The following is a 20269-nucleotide window of genomic DNA, read 5'->3' as shown; positions in this document are numbered from 1 at the left end:
TCTGTGCATTAATTTTGTATCCTGCAACTTTACCAAATTCGTTGATTAGCTCTAGTAGTTTTCTGGTAGCATCTTTAGGATTCTCTATGTATAGTATCATGTCATCTGCAAACAGTGACAGCTTTACTTCTTCTTTTCCCATTTGGATTCCTTTTATTTCCTTTTCTTCTCTGATTGCTGTGGCTAAAACTTCCAAAACTATGTTGAATAAGAGTGGTGAGAGTGGGCAACCTTGTCTTGTTCCTGATCTTAGTGGAAATGGTTTCAATTTTTCACCATTGAGGACGATGCTGGCTGTGGGTTTGTCATATATGGCCTTTATTATGTTGAGGAAAGTTCCCTCTATGCCTACTTTCTGCAGGGTTTTTATCATAAATGGGTGTTGAATTTTGTCAAAAGCTTTCTCTGCATCTATTGAGATGATCATATGGTTTTTCTCCTTCAGTTTGTTAATATGGTGTATCACATTGATTGATTTGCGTATATTGAAGAATCCTTGCATTCCTGGAATAAACCCCACTTGATCATGGTGTATGATCCTTTTAATGTGCTGTTGGATTCTGTTTGCTAGTATTTTGTTGAGGATTTTTGCATCTATGTTCATCAGTGATATTGGCCTGTAGTTTTCTTTCTTTGTGACATCCTTGTCTGGTTTTGGTATCAAGGTGATGGTGGCCTCGTAGAATGAGTTTGGGAGTGTTCCTCCCTCTGCTATATTTTGGAAGAGTTTGAGAAGGATAGGTGTTAGCTCTTCTCTAAATGCTTGATAGAATTCGCCTGTGAAGCCATCTGGTCCTGGGCTTTTGTTTGTTGGAAGATTTTTAATCACAGTTTCAATTTCAGTGCTTGTGATTGGTCTGTTCATATTTTCTATTTCTTCCTGATTCAGTCTTGGCAGGTTGTGCATTTCTAAGAATTTGTCCATTTCTTCCAGGTTGTCCATTTTATTGGCATAGAGTTGCTTATAGTAATCTCTCATGATCTTTTGTATTTCTGCAGTGTCAGTTGTTACTTCTCCTTTTTCATTTCTAATTCTATTGATTTGAGTCTTCTCCCTTTTTTTCTTGATGAGTCTGGCTAATGGTTTATCAATTTTGTTTATCTTCTCAAAGAACCAGCTTTTAGTTTTATTGATCTTTGTTATCGTTTCCTTCATTTCTTTTTCATTTATTTCTGATCTGATTTTTATGATTTCTTTCCTTCTGCTAACTTTGGGATGTTTTTGTTCTTTCTCTAATTGCTTTAGGTGCAAGGTTAGGTTGTTTATTCGAGATGTTTCCTGTTTCTTAAGGTGGGATTGTATTGCCATAAACTTCCCTCTTAGAACTGCTTTTGCTGCATCCCATAGGTTTTGGGTCGTCGTGTCTCCATTGTCATTTGTTTCTAGGTATTTTTTAATTTCCTCTTTGATTTCTTCAGTGATCACTTCGTTATTAAGTAGTGTATTGTTTAGCCTCCATGTGTTTGTATGTTTTACAGCTCTTTTCCTGTAATTGATATCTAGTCTCATAGCATTGTGGTCGGAAAAGATACTTGATACAATTTCAATTTTCTTAAATTTACCAAGGCTTGATTTGTGACCCAAGATATGATCTATCCTGGAGAATGTTCCATGAGCACTTGAGAAAAATGTGTATTCTGTTGTTTTTGGATGGAATGTCCTATAAATATCAATTAAGTCCATCTTGTTTAATGTATCATTTAAAGCTTGTGTTTCCTTATTTATTTTCATTTTGGATGACCTGTCCATTGGTGAAAGTGGGGTGTTAAAGTCCCCTACTATGATTGTGTTACTGTCGATTTCTCCTTTTATGGCTGTTAATATTTCCCTTATGTATTGAGGTGCTCCTATGTTTGGTGCATAAATATTTACAATTGTTATATCTTCTTCTTGGATTGATCCCTTGATCATTATGTAGTGTCCTTCTTTGTCTCTTCTAGTAGTCTTTATTTTAAAGTCTATTTTGTCTGATATGAGAATTGCTACTCCAGCTTTCTTTTGGTTTCCATTTGCATGGAATATCTTTTTCCATCCCCTTACTTTCAGTCTGTATGTGTCTCTAGGTCTGAAGTGGGTCTCTTGTAGACAGCATATATATGGGTCTTGTTTTTGTATCCATTCAACCAGTCTGTGTCTTTTGGTGGGAGCATTTAGTCCATTTACATTTAAGGTAATTATTGATATGTATGTTCCTATTCCCATTTTCTTAATTGTTTTGGGTTCGTTATTGTAGGTCTTTTCCTTCTGTTGTGTTTCTTGCCTAGAGAAGTTCCTTTAGCATTTGTTGTAAAGCTGGTTTGGTGGTGCTGAACTCTCTCAGCTTTTGCTTGTCTGTAAAGGTTTTAATTTCTCCATCAAATCTGAATGAGATCCTTGCTGGGTAGAGTAATCTTGGTTGCAGGTTTTTCTCCTGCATCACTTTAATTATGTCCTGCCACTCCCTTCTGGCTTGTAGAGTTTCTGCTGAGAGATCAGCTGTTATCCTGATGGGGATTCCCTTGTGTGTTATTTGTTGTTTTTGCCTTGCTGCTTTTAATATGATTTCTTTGTGTTTAATTTTTGACAGTTTGATTAATATGTGTCTTGGTGTATTTCTCCTTGGATTTATTCTGTATGGGACTCTCTGTGCCTCCTGGACTTGATTAACTATTTCCTTTCCCATATTAGGGAAGTTTTCAACTATAATCTCTTCAAATATTTTCTCAGTCCCTTTCTTTTTCTCTTCTTCTTCTGGAACCCCTATAATTCGAATGTTGGTGCGTTTAATGTTGTCCCAGAGGTCTCTGAGACTGTCCTCTGTTCTTTTCATTCTTTTTTCTTTATTTTGCTGTGCAGCAGTTATTTCCACTATTTTATCTTCCACCTCACTTATCCGTTCTTCTGCCTCAGTTATTCTGCTATTGATCCCATCTAGAGTATTTTTTATTTCATTTATTGTGTTTTTAATCGATGCTTGATTCATCTTTAGTTCTTCTAGGTCCTTGTTAACTGTTTCTTGCATTTTGTCTATTCTATTTCCAAGATTTTGGATCATCTTTACCATCATTATTCTGAATTCTTTTTCAGGTAGACTGCCTATTACCTCTTCATTTGTTAGGTCTGGTGGGTTTTTATCTTGCTCCTTCTCCTGCTGTGTGTTTTTCTGTCTTCTCATTTTGCTTATGTTACTGTGTTTGGGGTCTCCTTTTTGCAGGCTGCAGGTTCGTAGTTCCCGTTGTTTTTGGTGTCTGTCCCCAGTGGCTAAGGTTGGTTTAGTGGGTTGTGTAGGCTTCTTGGTGGAGGGGACTACTGCCTGTGTTCTGGTGGATGAGGCTGGATCTTGTCTTTCTGGTGGGCAGGTCCACGTTTGGTGGTGTGTTTTGGGGTGTCTGCGGACTTTTTATGATTTTAGGCCACCTCTCTGCTAATGGGTGGCATTGTGTTCCTGTCTTGCTAGTTGTTTGGCATAGGGTGTCCAGCACTATAGCCTGCTGGTCGTTGAGTGAAGCTGGGTGCTGCTGTTGAGATGGAGATCTCTGGAAGATTTTCGCCGTTTGATATTGTGTGGAGCTGGGAGGTCTCTTGTGGACCAGTGTCCTGAAGTTGGCTCTCCCACCTCAGAGGCACAGCACTGACTCCTGGCTCCTCAGTTTGGGATGATTTGTTGTCTATTCATGTATTCCACAGATGCAGGGTACATCAAGTTGATTGTGGAGCTTTAATCCGCTGCTTCTGAGGCTGCTGGGAGAGGTTTCCCTTTCTCTTCTTTGTTCTCACAGCTCCTGGGTCTCAGCTTTGGATTTGGCCCCGCCTCTGCGTGTAGGTCGCCGGAGGGCGTCTGTTCTTCGCTCAGACAGGACAGGGTTAAAGGAGCAGCCTCTTCGGGGACTCTGGCTCACTCAGGCCGGGCGGGAGGGAGGGGGACGGAGTGCGGGGCGAGCCTGCAGCGGCAGAGGTCGGCGTGACGTTGCACCAGCCCGAGGCGCGCCGTGCGTTCTCCCAGGGAAGCCGCCCCTGGATCCCGGGACCCCGGCAGTGGCGGGCTGCACAGCCTCCCGGAAGGGCGGTGTGGACAGTGACCTGCGCTCGCACACAGGCTTCTTGGCGGCGGCGGCAGCAGCCCCAGCGTCCCACGCCCGTCTCTGGGCTCCGCGCTTTCAGCCGCGACTCGCGCCCGTCTCTGGAGCTCCTTTACGCGGCGCTCTTAATCCCCTCTCCTCGCGCACCAGGAAACCAAGAGGGAAGAAAAAGTCTCCTGCCTCTTCGGCAGCTCCAGAGTTTTCCCGGACTCCCTCCCGGCTAGCTGTGGCACATTAGCCCCCTTCAGGCTGAGTTCTCGCCGCCAGCCCCAGTCCTCTCCCTGCGCTCTGACCGAAGCCCGAGCCTCAGCTCCAGCGCCGCTCGCCCTGGCGTGGGAGCAGACAATCCTCTCGGGCTGGTGAGTGCCGCTCGGCACCGCTCCTCTGTGCGGGAATCTCTCCGCTTTGCCCTACCGAGGTATGTGGGGAGTTTCTTGCCTTTTGGGAGGTCTGGGGTCTTCTGCCAGCGTTCAGTAGGTGTTCTGTAGGAGTTGTTCCACGTGTAGCTGTATTTCTGGTGTATCCGTGGGGGGGAAGGTGATCTCCGCGTCTTACTCTTCCGCCATCTTACCCGGAAGTCGATAAAAAATATGTTCTTAAGAGACACATTTTACTCCTCTAAATAATTAGGCTAAGAACAATCTAAATCAATGATAAATTGGTATCCCTCCATTCTCTACCTCCAGAGAAAAGTCAGAAAAAGCTTTTTTGGGTACTGAATTTTTTGGAGTTGACCTAAGAAGCTTATTTCCCCATCCCCTTCCAGTTTAATATGGCCTGAAGTAAGCTCTGTCTTTGTGGTGTGTGTATTCTATGTGCATATAAACTTTAATGTCACATTTATGCTACCAGTTAGGAGATTTGGGAGTCATTGAGGTGTAATGTATATGATTTCTAAGTAAACCACCTAAAATTATTTTTACTCTGTTATTGCTAGAACCTTCTTTGGTGAAATAGGCCAAATTAAAGTCTTCTCAAAAAATGCATTCAAAAGAAGTCCATCATGCACCTTCAGTAGATGGATTCAACCATTAATTTTCAAAGCTGTTTATGACTGTAGGTAGGGGAATTTAATTATATAAAGAGTCTGTGATTTCAGCAATAAAGTGATCATCATTAGAAGTTTATATGTCACACTAATGCATAAAGAGTCAATAAACAAATATAATCAGGGCTTCCCTGGTGGCGCAGTGGTTGAGAGTCCGCCTGCTGATGCAGGGGACGCGGGTTCGTGCCCCGGTCCGGGAGGGTCCTGCATGCCGTGGAGCGGCTGGGCCCGTGAGCCATGGCCGCTGAGCCTGCGCGTCTGGGGCCTGTGCTCTGCAACGGGAGAGGCCACAGCAGTGAGAGGCCCGAGTACTGCAAAAAAAAAAATATATATATATATATATATATATATATATATATGTATATATATAATCAGCTTCTGTCTGTACTTAACTCCTACTCATTCTGAAATTTCTTACCACAGTTCCATATGGGTGACAAGAAAAATATTTTTGCTGTTTGGAATAAAAGAATTTGACTGTCTCATCATTTTAGTTTAACTTGGAAATCTTGACCAAAATTTTCTTGCCCTTAAAATCTGTAGCACGTATATCATTCTTTGATTTTGTGGCCAAGATATAATATTAAAAAGCCCTTAGCATTCTTTAGAATTTTCTACATGAATTTTACAACAATAGATAGTACCTCGTTTTGTCTTTCCCTTTTCTTACAATGTCTGTGACTGTCCCTCACTTGGGTTCCCTGATTCTCAATACATCTTTTTCTTCCTCTGCTTATAGTTTGGGAAATGGGTTCCCAGAAGGCTTTCTGTTTTCTTCTTCCTGTTTTAGTTTCGGCATGGTTCACGATGGGGAAGGCAACCCCTGCAGGAAAGCAGAAGGCAACATCATGTCTCCCACGCTGACCGGAAACAATGGGGTGTTCTCATGGTCCTCGTGCAGCCGGCAGTATCTGAAGAAATTCCTCAGGTAAGACAGGCCAGAGCCAGGGGCGTTCCCAGGTTTGGAGTAGTGACCGTGAACGGTGCTCAACAGACATGAAAACAAATACTTGGTGGATTGATGACGATGATATTGTCATGATTATTGTTGAAGAAATACAGTGAAGGTCTAATATTGTGCTAAATGCTCCTCATATATTGCCCCATTCAATCCTCACATCATCCTATTATTATCCTCATTCTAGAGTTGAGGAAATTGAGTCTTAGGGAGGTTAATTGTGCTTAAGGGTCTATAGCTGGTAAGTTGTCAACATAAGACTCACACTTAGGTCTGTTATGACTCCATGGTCTGTGCTTAGAACTCTCTCTCCTCTATGATGTCCAGAGGTTGCTGGATATATTGCCTTTTTACTGTAACTAATTATTTTAATCTAATCAACTCAGTCATAAGAGTATTAAAAGCACTAAAATGGTGTGCTTGTGTTACAGTGAATGGAGCCTTGTGTTGATTGGCTCTTTTGTTTGAAATGGCCATGAGCTAGCTCAGTGTCCAAGAGACATCCAAAGGGCATGATGATAGCTCTGTAAAATCCCTTCAATAACTCAAAACTCCTAGATTTCATTAGTAAAATGGGAGTTAGGAAGGTAGCACTATTTGATTCATAGTAAACGATGAACACAAACTTGAAACTCTTCGACATTTCCTTTGATTTCCTTAAATATATTTGACCATTTTACAACACTAGAGTTGTGGTTAAACATCATGTATTGTATCATTTTATATGTATGTAGATATAGCTTGTTAATCTAGGTTGACTCGCAAGAACACTCAGGTTCTTATCGCATCTCCCTTTGACCAGATATTAGGGAAACTAACCAAGTTTCTTTGAGAATTATTATTCCCCTGGTGCTTTTTTGTTTGAACCTGTGCCAGTGCATATTATTTGCAGATGTTTACAGAATTAGCCATACACACAGGCAAGGCTGATTCAGTGGAAGGGTGTCTAACCAAATGATGCCCCAAAGGATAGTAAAAAATTGACATGCCTCTCGCTATGTGACTTTCTCACATAGAAGATTTTCTAATTCATTTTAAATTTATGATCCGGGGCCTGAAGTTATCTCTTCTATTTCATGTGAGAATGGAATCAGTAAATATTATAAATCAAGGTCAATTTAGTATAGATTGAACTTCCATCATTTTTATGATGTAGTTAAATGCTTTTTTGTGTATAATAATAATAACAGCAACAGAAGCTAACTTTGAATGCTTCCTACACTGTGGTGAGCATGTTACATTGTCTCGCTTGATGTGTTAACAACTCTTATAGAAGTCAAATTATGTCAGTAATGAGATGTATAAGAGTTGATCTTGATTGCATGGTTGACTAGGACCCCCATCTGTCTGACTCCAAAATCACACGTAACCACCGTACTGTTTTACCTCTCAGTGACATCCTAGTTTAATTACTTAAGTAAGTGGAGATAAGGTGCTTTCTATGAAAATCCATCCCATTAAGACTGATTTTTTTTTCTCAATGCATCCTTTGTCCTGATTCCCTGATTTGTTTCAAAATCTTTTTCGTTTTTTGCTCATAAAGATTATTTGAGGTAAAATACATCTTTGACCACTGCCCCATTGTCTGTAAAAAATACAGCGTGACTTTCAACTCTGTGAAGACAAGTAACTGTCTCTAACTAGTTTATTTTGTAACTTTAATACTCACCACAGAGTAGGCACTCAGACAAATTTGTTGAATATTGTTGAATGAGACTATTGGGGAAAGTTTTCAAATATACTGACTTCTCCCATCTCCTAGTAGGTCAAGCCTCACAAGTTGGATGGCTATAACTTCCAGTACCATGTACAACACTTTGCAGTTGTGTAAATTTCATCTTCTTAGACGGGACAGGACTCACTCTTTTAACTTTAAGCATGTACCTATTTCTTTGCCATGTTACATTTTTCTTCACATGAATGCATTCAGAGGTATGGTGTTTTGTGTGGCCAGATCACAGATAGACATGGTAACTAATAAGGACGTGTTATCACTGCAGTACACCTCAGGCTGGGTGTCTGGTGGATGAGCCCAAACAAACAGGACAGTATAAATATCCGGACCAACTACCAGGACAGATTTATGATGCTGACACACAGTGCAAGTGGCAATTTGGAGCAAAAGCCAAGTTATGCAGCCTTGGTTTTGTGAAGGTATGTTTGCTTGTGATTTCAAACTTACATTAAGATTCTATCGTGTGTCTGTGTATCTACCAGAAGTATAAACATTTGGTTTGCTAAGGCCAAGGGTTAGAGTCTGGGTTATCTCTAAAATGTCATCTGTTTGGCGTGATAATTAAGTGGCAATTTTACTGTCAGTGAATTATCCAGGCTTATCCCCTATAGACCGTGCCTGGTTTAAATACCATCTGACTGCGTCCTTGAAAGAAAATTCCTCCTCTGTAGACAAAGATTTTATCACAAGTAGTAAATCTAGATACGGTAGCTTTTACCTACTGCTCGTAACTGTTTTTGTTATCATTGTTTCATATTCCCTTTTAATGTAATTCATATAAGATCATCACCACCTCAGAAGACATACATATGCCTTTTACAGTAATATGAACATGATCATTGGTAGCTAACTTTTTTGTATGTGTCTTGAGTAATCTTAACACTTTTTTTGTATGTATGTTGAGTAATCTTTTGTTTTTTTGAGAATCAAGGTGTATCTTGAGTAATCTTAACACAATTTTTGTGTCATCTTTCATTCAGGAAAGACTTACATGTTTTGTAAATAAGTTGATTTGAATCATTTCTTTTAGATTCTCTGCATATAAGCGATATCATATGATATTTGTCTTTCTCTGTCTGACTTACTTCACTTAGTATGATAGTCTCCAGGTCCATTCATGTTGCCACAAATGGCATTATTTCATTCTTTATTATGGCTGAATAATATTCCACTGTGTATATATACCACATCTTCTTTATCCATTCATCTTTGCTCTACACCCGAAAGTAACACAACATTGTTAATCAACTATACTCCAATATAAAATTAAAAGTGAAAAAAAAAGAAAGACTTACCTTTCTGTGAAAAAGATATATGGGAAAACGCAAAAGTTCAGGACGTAGAAATGGGAGAAGCATGGTTCCAGCTGGTTGACAGCTACATCACTGACCATCTCAACATCCCTAAAAAGTAGAATCATTTTTAAGTTGGTTAATTCCTAGTATCCAAAGAGAAACGTGGACATTCTAGGTATCTGGATACATGGAAATTTTGGAGATTTATAGCTCCTCTTCCCCTCTCTATTCCTATTCCTTCTCCTCCTCCTTTCTTCTCCCTCTTCCTTTTTCTCCACCACCATCACCACTGCCATTACCACCCTCGTCAGCAACCCCACCGCCATCGCGATCACCATGACTACTGTCCTCCGTCACCACCATCCACCATCACCCCCAGCAATTGCTAAGTGAGCCTCTGCTCACATAAGGCATTCCACTTAGAGACTTAGTTTACTTCTCCTCAATCTTCACAAAAGCCTTTTGAAGTGAGAATTATCACCCACTTTTTAAGTGGAGCTCAGAGAATGTATTCCATTTGCCCAGAGCCACAAAAAAAAGCTTCCTTGGTGGAAGCTAAACAAATTGCATCACCCACATGGATGTTAAGCTTCCTCCTCTTCATTTGTTAACACCAGTGTTTCCTAAACGTCAGCATTAACATTCAGTCCTTAACAATTACCTTTATTAGTTGTGCCATATCTCTGTATTATTTTTCACTTGTTGCTTTTCTATGAATCAACTCATTAAAAAAAAAAAAAGTCCAGTCCTAAGAAATAATAACCACCAAATCGCCAGTTTGATATAGGATTGCATATTTTTCTAGTGCAATTTAAATGCATAACCATTAGAAAAGTTTATGCATACACCATCCACATTTTTTGGTGTATCCTCCATGGTATGTGGATCTTAATTTGGCAAACGCCTAGTGAGCTGGAGAAGGCTGAACACGGGACAGATTTGGGGGGACAGCTGGGGAATTTTGTTTTGGACATGTTAAGTTTGAGGTGCTTGATAGAGTTTGATATGCAAGGACCATTACCATTTTGAGTATGTCACGTTTCCCCAGAAGGGGCATCCAATCTTTAGAATACAACAGGAGAAGGTAGCCAACCAGGGACAGAACAGAACAACATACGGCATTGAGACTCTTTCCTTAAAGAGTCACATCCTGGCAACATGAGACCTTTGGAGTCTCCGTGGTTATTCTCCTTCCCCTTAAATTATGACTTAAGTCTAGGGAATTATATAGATAAGGAAAAGTTAGATGAATAGGCTGGGGAAAAAAGAGGGAAGGATAAGCCAAAAAGTGCAAACTCTCCTTTCTGTTTACTTTGAAAGGAAGCCTTCTCAGAGGGCTCTCGGGTCATCAGAGCATGTCGTTGGCTCTAATTACGTTTGACTTCTGTACTTCACCACAGAAGAAATAACATGTTCATACAGCCTGTCGTATTTCACTCTGGAATCCCTGTGCTTTTGTGTTTTGCTTTATTTTCCTGGTCTTCTCCAGCTGCCCCCTTTCCTTAGCCCTGTGGCTTGGCATTGGCTGTGGAATGAGGGGGTCTCCTTTGCTTTGGTCCACCCTGGGGTCATTTTGGCGGCTGCCGCATAGGCTCCGGGTGTGGGTTATGGCTTTCCCCTGGCTGTAAGAGGGAAAACAATTTAATTCTGAAAGCCTTTCGAACTGCGGCTTTGTTTCAGTGGTTACCTCCCTTACCTCCATTTTGATGTAGATTGTCCTTTTCCCAGCTTAACTTGTCCCCCCATGACCCAATAGGGGAGCACACGGAGATAATGAACCTCATTCATTTTGTTGGAAGGCTGCCTTAGGCTTTCTACTAATGTCAGTAGCAGTTCCACTTCCATGGGAAATGTTTCCATATTGTGTCTTCTGAGCTGTATTGAGCTTTGGATATAGTATGTGTGGTGCCTCTCTGGGGCCGCTGCTGGTGGTGGTGTTTCCAAGCAGTGTCCTAGAGGTCCTTCCCTTCTCTTTTTGGGAGAAGAATTTTACGGTCCGTAAGACCAGGCTCACTGCCTGTATCTCTCGTTTCCTTGTGTTTTCTTTTCTCAGTCCCGTGGAACACTTTTTTTGTGAAATATTTCTAAGTATGTTCTTGCCATATTTTCTAACCATGAAATGGCTATTAACTGGAATGCTTGGAGAATCAGGTGCCTGCCTGGTTCATTGGATTTTCAGGAGTACAACACGTGACCACGTGTTGTACACGTGTTTTGTATCCTCGCTCATTGCTACTGTTTTCCCCAAAATAGATGTGTTCACTTTCTACCTTAGTCAATAGAATGTGGTGAACAAACTGGAATGACTTTGGCGATTCATGATTTTGACATTCCATTAATGATGTCATTCTGAAAAGCAACTCCACCTTTTGAGCTGGAAGAAATCTGGTTCAGTCCCCTTCCTTTATTTTTTTATTTCTTTTATTTTTGGCTGCGTTGGGTCTTCATTGCTGTGCCCAGGCTTTCTCTAGTTGTGGCGAGCGGGGACTATTCTTCTTTGAGGTGCGCGGGCTTCTCATTGCGGTGGCTTCTCTTGTTGCGGAGCACGGGCCCTAGGCGCATGGGCTCGGTAGTTGTGGCATGGGGGCTCAGTAGTTGTGACTTGCGGGCTGTAGAGCACAGGCTCAGTAGTTGTGGCGGACAGGCTTAGTTGCTCCGCAGCATGTGGCATCTTCCTAGAGCAGGGTTCGATCCCATGTCCCCTGCATTGGCAGGCAGATTCTCAACCACTGTGCCACCAAGGAAGTACCCCCCCTCCTTTATAGATAGGCAGCCAAGGCCTGGAGAAGTTGAGAGCTTTCTAGCATCCATTGATGGCACATCCAGGTCCAGAGCAATGGTCAAGGATCCAGACTCTGAAATCAGGACAGTTTGAGTCCTGCCTTTGCCACTTACCAGCTGGGAGACTTTACAGCTTGAAACTGTCAGCATCTTGCTCAGTTTCCTCATCTCAATGAGTTTATAAGAGGAATTACTGTTCACCACTAAATGGTGTTAACGACAGTATTTATTTCCTATGCCTGCTGTAATAAATTTCCACAAACGTAGTGACTTAAAACAACTCAGATTTATTTTCTTGCAGTTCTGGAGGTAGACATCTGAAATGCATCACACTGGGCTAAAATCAAGTGTTGGTGAGGTCGTGTTCCTTCTGGAAGCTCTAGAAGAGAGGCCATTCTCTTGCCTTCTCCAGCTTCCCAAAGTGGCTGGCGTTCTTGGGTCACGGCCTCTTCCTCCATCTTCAAAATCAGCAACACCTCCCTGAGTCCTCCCCCTGCTGCCATCTCTCTGGTCCTCTTCTGTCTTCCTCTTCCCTGTTTAAGGACCCTTGTGATTACCTTGGGCCCATCTGGAAAATCTAAGCACTTCCCCATCTCAAGGTCAACGGATTAGCAACATTAATTTTATCTACATCTTTAATTCTCCTTTGCTGTATAACCTAATATAGTCACAGGTTCCAAGAATTAGGACATGGTTGTTTTGAGGGCCATCATTCTGCCTACTACAATCCAGCATGAGAGTTAAATTATTTCATAGGCCTAGTGTAAGAATTAAATTGTCAAATGCTTGAAAATTATTATAAAGGTGAAGAAGGAATGATGATGATCATTTACACCATTTATCCTTGAGAACAACCCTGTTGAGGCATGTGCTAATTTTATCACTTATTCACAGGAGAGAAAACTGCAGTTTAAAGGGCTTCTATAGCATGTCCATAGGTCCTGCAACCGGGAAATGCAGGACAAGGATTTGAATCAGACATGCATTATTCCAGTCTTGGTCTGTTCTGCTTAAATGATGATGATGATGATGATGATGGTGATGGTGGTGATGATGATGGTAGTGATGATGGTTAGAAACCAGATCTCTTAGTTAAAAGGCAAATAGTCTCCAAATTAAATATTGTTACCTCCCAGTCATTACTAAACACACATGACTATATGGGTAGTGTAGAAATTTCCTGCTTACATATTTGCTAGGACATATTACTGGTTACCTTGCTACTACTAACTTCACTTGACTCTACTTTCTGGATAATGTCCCATTTTGGCCACCTGAAAATAGAATGTTTTATACAACAGGTTTGAATATTTTTGTTTTTATTGTATCATCACCCTTGCCATCTCTTTCTTTCCTTTCAGGACATTTGCAAATCACTTTGGTGCCACCGAGTGGGCCACAGGTGTGAGACCAAGTTCATGCCTGCTGCGGAAGGGACCGTTTGTGGCTTGAGTATGGTAAACTGCATACTTGTTAGTTTTTAGTTCTAGAGACTCAGTACAGTGTAGAACCCAAACTATTTGTACTGTGACATCAGACTGGAATGCTTTGGCTTCATCTGTTTTCTGACTTTGCTTTCAATTAACCAGCATTCTTTAGCAGCTATTCTAAAACTCAATGCGAATATAACCAAGTTGGCTCCATCTTTTCAGAAGGTTTCTTTCCTTTTGCCTTTGTTTTCCATTTTTAGATGGAGGCTTGGGTTCAAATGTTTCTAGTTCAATGAGCTGGAGCGTTTCATTGTTTACTGTTTGCTTTTTAAACTTGATTCAGTGTAGACAAGCCTTGGGAAGCAGATCTTTCCTTTAGTAGCAAAGGAAGGACTGTGCCTCCATACAAAGCCTGTGTGATGCACCTCACAGGACCAATCACTGAGCTACTGACATGCCCGATAGCAGCATCCTGTCCCTTATAGCAACATATCTTGCAGGGCAAGCTGCATCTCCATCTAGGTTGTACAGAAAGTCTTTTCGCTTGCAATATCTTCAACCCTAAGAACCATTTCTATTATGAAAGATTATGGGAGATTTCTGTGCTTTGAAGGAAGGACTCTCATATATGAGTTTCTATTTTTCTTCCCCTTTCCCAGTAGAGTCTGGAGGGAAAGATACACTTGAGGTCCCAGTAAAATGATCCAGATTTGAAGCATAACTTTGAAATACCATGACAGAGAAGCTGTGAACAATGAGAGAGCTGGAGATATTGCAGGTTTTTCAGTCTCTGCCATTGGCTCTCTTGAGACAGCCAAGCCTGTAGAAAAGAATTGGCCACTTAAATTGAATTCAATTCCATCATAATTTCTTGACCACTAGATATCAGTGAAATATCTACAGAGATAAATAAAACTCCATTTTATCTCTTCAAACATTTACAGTCCAGTGGGGGAACCTGCACAGAAGCCAATAACTTTGGTTCTTTTTAAACACATCTTCTTGAAGTGCATAGCTGCTATCGAAGCCCAAGTGAATAAGAAGTGAATCCTGCTTGGAAATAGGGGTGCAATTAGAATAAACTACGATGACTGGGTGCCCCAAGATGGCTGTTGGAATTTGAATTTGAAGTTCTTCAGTTGGGTGAAGGAATTTGAATTTGAAGTTCTTCAGTTGGGTGAAAGAGAGACTTTTTCAAAGAGACCAGCAATAAAGACAAAGACACAGACACACGAAATAAATGAATATTCAGAAGATGCTCTCTGATATTTGTTAAGGCATTTCTTCAATACCTCTAAAAAGATTTTATTTTTTAACTCTTTTTGTTTTAAAGAAAATAAACATTAAAAAAATTGAAGCATCATATGCGATTTTTAATCAGATGTTCTGGTCTTAGGAAATCTCAGTAAGGATTCTCAATGAAAATATGCAGAAGGGTGTTTTAGCTGTGGTGATACAAAACAATGAATTAATTGAATATGTAAGTACTGCTTACATCATTTTTATTTTTGGAGTGTCAAAGTTTCAAACTTGCAACTTGAGTATTAGTGGGCATTCTTTCATTAAGAAAGCAACAGCATTAAACATGAGAGGGATGTACGAGAAAAGATTTATATAGTGAATGAGGAAAATAAGTGATAAATGGCATAGATCAAAGGTCTGTTATGTAAATACACCCAGGATCTAGTTCGACAGGGGCTAAACTACTTCTGGATTAGACTTAAGTTAATATAGCATGAGATTAATCAAGCCAGAAATTAGAAAATAGATGTCCTTAGACCACTGCCCCCATCTCACTATTTTGAAACACCAGACTATGGTTATATAATAAACTGCGGAAAAGCCCTTACCTGTAAGGTCACCCTCAGTTGAGAGCATTCTGGTAACTTCCACCCAGCTTCACTCCAGTATAATTACACTGTGCTCATAGATATGGTTCTTGGAGTCTTCTTTCCCTAGGGGATGTAATTGGCTATTCATTAAACTGTAAACTCCATGAGGCCAGGGCCATGTCTTGTAGAGTAGCAGTCACCCTATGTTTTGTTTCTTTCATTGTAACTGAAACCCACCTGAATCCTTCCTGCCCCCTTCTCGCTGGTCCTTCAGTGGTATTTGTGCCACGAATACTGGGAAACATGTGAGGATATGAAAGTCTCATACTTCTATCTAGGTTATGTGTACGAGGAAAGAAAGGTTTGTGCTTGCTGTCTATTATAAAAGGTATTTGCCCAAGTCATGGCCATTTAATTTGAAATTAGAAGCAGTGATAGAAGTATATATGAATAGATCCATATAACTATATATGTATATATCTTACATATTATGTTTTATATGTAATAAGCATGCAGATCGTGCATGTATGTTTGTATATTCCTATGTATTCCTGATTTCTCTACTGATTAAAAACGCCAGAGGAGACAAATCTCTGAGCAGCTTAACTTGATACTAGGATGAATGCTGAAATAAAAGAAAGGCAAATTAATTGAAGGATTGGAACAGATTTCAAAATCATATTTCTAAAAAATAAAAAAAATTCGACTTAAGATGCATTGGTCAGTCATTTGCCTCCGAGATGAGTAGTAAATATGTCCTTAGGCTACTGAGTTTAAATCCGGTCTCAGCTAGTTGTGTAGCTAGTTGGGTAGTTTGAGCAAGTTAGTATTTCTTTGCTAAATTTCTCTCACTCAGAAAATAGTTATTAACTGTGACGTGCTTTGTGAAGGTTATTTTAGATACTGCATATGAAGTTTTCCCTCATCTTGCCCCCAGCACCATTGTGCACACAGAGAAGCAACTTAATAAAGTGTAGCTGCTGTTGTTGTTATTATTGGCTCTTGTTGTTATTTTGTCCCAGCCACTGAGCTCAGCGCCTGAGAGACGCAGCCATTCTTGGTGGGGAAGATTCAGGTTCGTGCTTATGGTTGACAAAATCCTCAAATGACCCATTGCTTCCCCCGTCAAAGTTCTCAACAACATTATATGATTTCATGCAAACTCTGAAGTAGCAATTAATCCAGGGAAAAGAAAAATGGAAAACAGAAGAATTCATCAGCACATGGCAAGAAACTGAAGGAAGGAAGCCATCTCTTGACCTAGTCAAAGCGCACTAGCAACCAAGCCTCACAACAAACCGCCACGAAGCCAAGTGTATCACGGGGGAAAAGTGGAGATTTGAACGTGAAACCAACTCCCCGTAATTCTGTAACCGATCCCCACTCCTCGGCAGAACCTGGCACGATCCAAACCCCAACCCTTTGGATCTAATTGCAGAGGCTTTTAGGCAAGTGTGCAATTATGCTCTAAGTCATGCAGAACTTGCTCGTAATAAAAGCGCCGCAGGGGGAAAAAGGAAAGCACTCCCAGCGGTGAGTGCAACCCCAGAGGACAGAGGTGACCCACAGAACTGGACTGGATGACAAAGAAGAACTCAAATGGAAAGGTCAGCACAGAAAACAGCTCTCGGACTGAGCAGATCACCAGCACATGAGAGACCCAGAGCTGATTCAGAAAAGACACTCAGTTCAAAGTCATCAGAGGGTCTGACACAGGGACCTTTCATACAGAAGGGCAAAGGTGTCATCTAAAAGCACAATTTGTGTAGCCTGAAAGCTACTCGGTTTCAACAGAAATGCTCTATAGGGATGATTTGAAATAAAAACGTATGCATACTTGTATCTGTCTTTCGGATGTGATAATCATGATAAATTCTGTGTTCGTATCTGAAAAACTGATTCTCCTGGAAGAAAAAATGAGCCCAAGGGTTCTCTGAGCCCCGTTGTTTCCAGATGTCAAGGGAGGCTCGCCTTCGTGTCTGCGCTGCCTCCGTAGGCGGTAGGGTAGATCCTATCTGAACAGGTCACCTGGACAGCTCACAAAGCCTGTCCTGTCATACTCAGCCTTTTGGTGACAAATGCCCCTTCTCCCTAGATGTCAGCCTTTCAGAATGCACGTGGCGAAGGCAGGGTACCAGTGTGTATGCACAGCTAGCGAAAGGGATGCTATCAAGGCATCTCCGCGTGCTTTCCCCAGGTGGTCTCTGAAAGTCACACATTCTTTTCACAGTGGTGTCGGCAAGGCCAGTGTGTCAAGTTTGGGGAGCACGGGCCTCGGCCCATCCACGGCCAGTGGTCCACCTGGTCGAAGTGGTCAGAGTGTTCCCGAACGTGTGGTGGAGGCGTGAAGTATCAGGAGAGACACTGCAATAACCCCAAGTAAGGCTCTGACACAAAGTCAGTATTTGTAAGGCATGAACCTTCAGCCTGTTACATATTGCATCTTTGTCTGTCTTGTTTATACCTGTTTTTAAGTGTAGTTTTCTTCCATCTGCTTAATAGCAATCAATGAATGAGGGTTTTACTGCTTATATGTAAAGGGTGTAATGCACTGGGGGAGGTATGACGGGCAGAAACCTCAAAACAGCAAAGGAGTTATTCTCTGTGTGACTCTGCTATCACGGACTCCAGTAATGGTGTGAATTACTTTCTGCATCTAAATTAGAGCTGCATGCCTGGGATGTTGTAGAACAGAGAAGCTTGGCTGGTAGACTCGTGTGTGTGTGTGTGTGTGTGTGTGTGTGTGTGTGTGTGTGTGTGTGTGTTGCAAACTGATGAACTGGAGAAAGTTTGCTGATTTTTGCCTTACAGGAATGTACATCAGCATGTGTTGACAGATCAGCCTGACTTTTCAAGAGAAACCAGAAATCCGAAAAACTGTTGTGTGAAACTTCCCAATTTTTAAAATATTGACAACAAATTCAATTTTCTTTAGAAAAATAAAATGCTGGGAGGACTAATCCAAACATCCCTGGGTTGAGATTGGCTTGTGGGCACCATCTGCTCTGGTGGTCCTGGGAGTCTGAGCTGCCCTCTGTGCTCTGTGAAATGAAGGTGGTTTTAGGTTCCTTTTATCTGCTCTAATTTGCATGTGAAACAAGTGTGAGATGTACAGTTCCTGACTGGAGTGGTGATGTCCAAAGAGCTCAGAACTTGGGGATGGAAAGATAGGACTCCACATCCTGGGTCTGTCACTTATTAATTGTGTGGCTTTGGGAAGATCGCTTGAACTTGGAGGTTGGGTTTATGTATAAAATGGAGATGACAGCGCCCACCTCACATGGTTTGGGGGAATTAGAGATTGTGTCTATAGAATTCCCAGCACACTGGGGAGCATCCATTGGGCATTTGGCAAAAGGTTCTGGGGTCCGTGTGGTTTTCATCATCCTCATCCTAAACTCGCCAGGAACATGGGTAACAGAGGGTCAGTCCTCAGAAACAGTGGGCAGAGGCCTTCCTGATGAAATTGGACTTTGGAGAAGGCTATGGGGATGAGAAGAAACTGATGGGACCCTGAAAAACTAGTGGATTTAATTTTACCACACAATTCGGTTGGTGGCATAGCATGGAGGTTGAGAACAGAGACTCTCAAGCCCAGGAACCTAAGTGAGCCTCCTGGTCCACCCCTTCCTTGCTAGGCGGCCTTGGACGGCTAACTCTCCCTGCTCTGGGTCCCTCATTTGTAAAAAGGGGATAATGATGGGACCTACCTCAACTGAGCTGGTACCTGTAAAGGGCTTTTCAAATTGCCTGGCACATGGCAAGCATTGCATAAATGTTTGGTGGATTGCAAATTTTTTTTTTTTAAGATGTTGAGGGTAGGAGTTTATTAATTAATTTATTTATTTTTGCTGTGTTGGGTCTTCGTTTCTGTGCGAGGGCTTTCTCTAGTTGTGGCAAGCGGGGGCCACTCTTCATCGCGGTGCGCGGGCCTCTCACTATCGCAGCCTCTCTTTTTGCGGAACACAGGCTCCAGACGCGCAGGCTCAGTAGTTGTGGCTCACTGTGGCCTAGCTGCTCCGCGGCATGTGGGATCTTCCCAGACCAGGGCTCGAACCCGTGTCCCCTGCATTAGCAGGCAGATTCTCAACCACTGCACCACCAGGGAAGCCCTGGTGGATTGCAAATTTAAATAAATAATGAAATTAGAGCAAAAGGAAATTTTTGAAAAGACAAATTGTACTTCATCTGAGCCGGGTCAAGAGGCCAGTTTGTTCCAAAATGTAAGGGAGGGTTTGGAGATGCTTTGACCATGGTTTGTTAGGTGCTTGCAATATCTCAGGCTGATCTAGGATCGCTCAGCTTTGGCACTCTTAACATTTTAGGCTGAAAATTTTTTGTTTGGGGGGTTTGTCCTGTATGTGGCAGGGCGTTTAGTAGCAATCCTGACCTCTACCCACTTGATGCCAGTAGGATGAGTCCCCCTGCCCCCAACCTCCAAGTTATGGCAATGAAAGTATCTCCAGACTTGGCCAAGCATCCTGTAGGGGGCAAAGTCGTTCCCAGTTGAGATGCTCTGCGCCTATGAGACCCAATAACTAGGTCTCGTGGTAGGGAGGCTTGTGATCCGTTTGCAGTTTATACCAGATTATTAAAAACACCCTCCTCATACTTTGAATGTAGCCCGTGTCTTGGATAGAATTGTTAAAATCATTGTATTACTTTTCATTTTTGCAGCATATTTCATGGATCTGGTTCTCATACATCGCAACATTTTACAATCTCGCTACTTTCCCAAGAAAGAAAGAGATTACCTAATTTAATAACTCTGCTGGTGAAGTGTATGAATGACGCCCCTGAGATTTAAATTAAAACCTCTCGTATCTGTGGGATTGAGAACACTCATTATAATAGGGCATTGTTCGTGGAAATAGCATACGGTAACTTCAGAGATGCCTATAAAAGAATTAATCACTGGAGTAGTTCCACTTGGTGCAGTTTTATCATTTTAAACAAGATTAAGGCTAATCAGGATTCTGTTTAATTATGCACGAAGTCACAAAACAAGTAAATGATTGGCTGCTTCGAGACAATTGAATCAGTTCTCCGTTCTTATTTCACATTGTTGTCGTAAAACTGTATTTTTCTCCCTCTTTCAAGTTACTTATTTCTCGCTTGCTTCAGTTTAAAC

The 20269-nt window shown here is 41.6% G+C and overlaps 1 protein-coding gene across 2 annotated transcripts in view; it reads left to right on the top strand.

Annotated features, from left to right (window-relative positions):
• The window catches only part of ADAMTS18 (ADAM metallopeptidase with thrombospondin type 1 motif 18), a 163909-nt gene that overhangs the window by 86453 nt on the left and 57187 nt on the right, over window positions 1-20269 (top strand). For both annotated transcript variants that reach the window (XM_060083773.1, XM_060083772.1), the window contains 4 exons: window positions 5898-6035; window positions 8066-8219; window positions 13238-13333; window positions 17369-17517. In XM_060083773.1, the coding sequence (XP_059939756.1) occupies window positions 5898-6035; window positions 8066-8219; window positions 13238-13333; window positions 17369-17517 (537 nt within the window). The remainder of the gene's footprint in view (window positions 1-5897; window positions 6036-8065; window positions 8220-13237; window positions 13334-17368; window positions 17518-20269) is intronic.

The sequence above is a fragment of the Mesoplodon densirostris genome, chromosome 19, assembly GCF_025265405.1.
Source record: "Mesoplodon densirostris isolate mMesDen1 chromosome 19, mMesDen1 primary haplotype, whole genome shotgun sequence".
NCBI lineage: Eukaryota > Metazoa > Chordata > Mammalia > Artiodactyla > Ziphiidae > Mesoplodon > Mesoplodon densirostris.
Note: the sequence above shows the minus strand (reverse complement) of the source record. Positions and strands in the feature narration are given on the sequence as shown.